General features: G+C 49.4%; 1 protein-coding gene across 1 annotated transcript; it reads left to right on the forward strand.

The window, feature by feature from the left end:
* Window positions 1-71: 71 nt before the first annotated feature.
* On the forward strand, window positions 72-599 carry SETTUDRAFT_104893 (uncharacterized protein; the record flags this gene model as incomplete). The annotated part of the gene is made up of 1 exon (XM_008025037.1): window positions 72-599. One exon carries the CDS (start codon window positions 72-74, stop codon window positions 597-599), a length of 528 nt encoding a protein of 175 aa, XP_008023228.1.
* Between the last annotated feature and the right edge of the window lie 2,941 nt (window positions 600-3,540).

Raw genomic sequence — 3,540 nt, forward strand, 5'->3', positions numbered from 1 at the left:
GATCGAAGGACGATTAGAAGCCCTGCACACTAGCAGGCAAAGACAAGAGACGTCTGAAGACGAATTAGACAATGGAGGCCAACGCTCCTAACTTGAACGTTGAAGAGCTAGCGGCTTACGCCACCACTAAGAGCCAGGCAGGAGTCCCGGACGAAGAGATCCTGCGTGAGATCACGCAGATGCTGAGAGAGGACGGATGGAAGGAAGCAGCGATTGGGCCAACGATCGAAGCAGTCGTTAAGCGATTATCAGTCGTAGGGGGGAAGGGCTCACTAAGGCAGGAGGGCTCACCGAAAGCTAATCAGAACGCCGTGGCCCAAGTAATGGAGCAGATGATGCAGCTGCTTAGCCTAATAGCTAGTCGCCTAGAGGCACTTGAGAGGAACCAAGCCGAAGGACGTTTGGAGTCATCCCCAAGAGTCGACACTCCTCTACTACCGCTAACAACAGTCGCCAAGCTAGCAGCCCGCAAGAATAAGTTTCCCGACCTAGAGCGTTTTAATCAGACACGTGATAACTACCTAGGTTGGAAATTTGAGTGCGAAGGGAAGCTAGAGTACGACTACGCTATGTTCCTAATGGAGGACGCAAAGGTCTAATACGTGCTTAGTTGAACGAAGGGCAAAGCAAACTAGGTCCTTCTTCCCTGGGTGCTTAAGAATAAGGAACGAACTACGGCCGGCCTATAGGAGCACATGGATACTCACTTCTAAGACGTGCACTAGCAGCAGCGTGCGCTAAACAAGCTTCGGCACTTAAAGCAAGGACGACGACCAATACGCGACTATGTCTTAGAGTTCAACCAGCTTCGCGTAGAGTCCTAATAGCAGTTTAGCCTAGCAGTAGCTTGTGAGATGTTTAGTAAGAGACTTAGAGAAGAGCTCTAAAAGCTAATGCTCTATACTCTAAAGAACAGAAGTCTAAAGGAATATATAGACAAGGCAATCAAGCTTTCCAATGACCTATACCAGATCTAGTTGCACGGGAGGAATCGAAGGAACGCGGCCTACAGTCATGCGCAAGCTCCCCCGAAGGTCGCTTAGTAAGATGCTAGTCTAGAAGCGATGGACTGGGAGCCCTCGAAGGCCAATCAGGCACGGGAAACGAAGGATAGACTAAGGCGGTCCCCACTAGACTGCTATAGCTGCGGCGAACTAGGCCACATCGCTAGAAACTGTCCAAACACCACTTAGGTTAAGAGAGCCGTTCCCCTAAGCGAAGGGCAGAGACGCCAGAAACAGATCGAATGCCCAGACGATAGCGACTCGGAAAAAGAGTAGCTCTGGGCTAGAGTCTCGGCCCAGAGCCTCTGAAGATGGATCGGCAGATACGTAGCGAATGGAATCAGTTTTAGCAAAAGCATATGCGTCCCCCACCAATCACCGTAGATCTTATCGTGAACAACGTAGCAAACACTGTCGCGCTTATAGACTGCGGATGCCTATGCTATGCACTAATTAGCAAGAGATTCGCTTACCGCCACCGTCTAGAGCGCTTTCAGATCCCCTCTTAGATAATTAAGGGAGTGAACGGCAAGCTGTTAGAGATTAGCGAGGTCGCCTAATTCTCGTTCAAGATGCATAGGTACGAAGAGACTGCTTATGCATACGTGATGAACTTGTCCTCTAGTAAGGACGTGTACCTTAGCAGGGGATAGATAGACCACCAGGACGTATCAGTATCTCCTGCTAAGAAGAGTATTTTTATCCACTTGAAGGGCATTTAAGTAAGGTCAACTAAAGGACGCCTATAAGGAGGAGTTAGCTAAGTTAACGCCGCAGCGTTTGCGGCCTTAGTTCGTAGGCATAAGAACGCTCTAAATAGCGTTCAGATCTTCGCCGCGTTAATTGCAGACATCGACAAGGCGCTACAACTAAAGAAGCCCGTAGATGTACGAGCGCTGCTACCAACACAGTACTAGGAGTTCTATGAGCTCTTCAACCCGAAGCAAGCAGAGAAGCTTCCACTGCACTGAGGGCCAGGGGTGGACCACAAGATCAAGCTAGAGCCAAAGGATGCTCAGCCACCATGGGGACCCCTCTATAGCATGTCGCGCGGAGAGCTCCTAGTCCTTAGAAAGGAACTCACATTACTTCTTAAGAAGGGATTTATCCGCGTAAGCAGCTCGCCAGCTACAGCGCTAGTATTGTTCGCCAAGAAACCTAGAGGAGGGCTCCAACTATGCATCGATTATCAAGCTCTAAACGCAATTACTAAGAAGGACCAGTACTCGCTACCCCTCATCCAAGAGACACTCAACAGCTTAAGCAAGGCCAAATGGTTCACAAAGTTAGACGTTATCGCAGCCTTCTACAAGATCCATGTCGCACTAGGCGATAAGTGGAAGACAGCCTTCTAAACAAGATTCGGACTGTTTGAGTGGCTAGTTACCCCCTTTAGCATGGCGAACTCCCTAAGTACTTTTCAACAATACATTAACTAGACCTTAAGAGAACACCTAGATGACTTCTGCTCAGCATACCTGGACGACGTACTAATCTACACCGATGGCGATCTGCGCCAGCACCGAGAGCACGTCCGAAAAGTGCTTAGCAAGCTGCAAGCCGCAGGGCTACAGGTGGACATTAAGAAGTGCGAGTTTGAAGTCAAGACAACTAAGTACCTTAGGTTCATTATCGAAGCAGGTAAAGGGATAAGCATGGATCTAGCCAAGGTAGCCGCAATCCGCGAGTGGGAGGCACCAAAGACAGTAAAGGGAGTAAGATCATTCTTAGGGTTCGCGAACTTCTACTAAAGGTTTATTAAGAACTTCGCGCAGCTAGCCGCACCCCTTACTAGGCTTACAAGTAACGTCCCCTTCTAATGGGGATCTAAAGAGTAGTCAGCCTTTGAGAAGCTAAAGGAGATCTTCGTTACAGAGCCCACGCTGGCGGCGTTCGACCCAGATCGGGAGACAGTGCTCGAGTGCGATTCGAGCGGCTACGCGGTGGGCGGGGTGCTATCACAGTACGACGATGATGGAGTCTTACGGCCTTGCGCGTTCTTCTCGCGGAAGAATAGCGCGCACGAGTGCAACTACAAGATCCACAACAAGGAGTTGCTCGCGGTAGTACAATGCCTTAAGGAATGGGATTCCAAGCTGCGTTTAGTTGAAAAGTTTAAGGTAATTACGGATCACAAGAACTTGGAGTACTTCATAAAACCTCGCATGCTGAACGAGCGCCAGGTGAGATGGTCGCTTCTACTTGGTAGGTACAACCTAGAGCTGCTGTATCGGCCAGGCAAGCAGAATGTGAGAGCCGACGCGCTCTCGAGAAGAGAACAAGACCTGCCTGCAGAGGCAGAAGACGAGCGCTTGCAGAAGCGTTTCGTGCAAATATTTAAGCCAACAAACTCCTATTAAGAGATAGCAGAAGAAGAACTAGAAGAGGAACTAGAAGAAGCCATTTTAGTAATGGCCACGAAAACACGAAGCTAACGGCGGGAAGAAGAGGCTATTGCCCTAGCTAAAGAAGAACTAGGCCAACTACCTCCTAGAGAACTAGACGAAGAAGCGTCGGAGCAGAACGAGTAGAGAAG

Source organism: Exserohilum turcica (genome assembly GCF_000359705.1).
Source record: "Exserohilum turcica Et28A unplaced genomic scaffold SETTUscaffold_13, whole genome shotgun sequence".
NCBI lineage: Eukaryota > Fungi > Ascomycota > Dothideomycetes > Pleosporales > Pleosporaceae > Exserohilum > Exserohilum turcicum.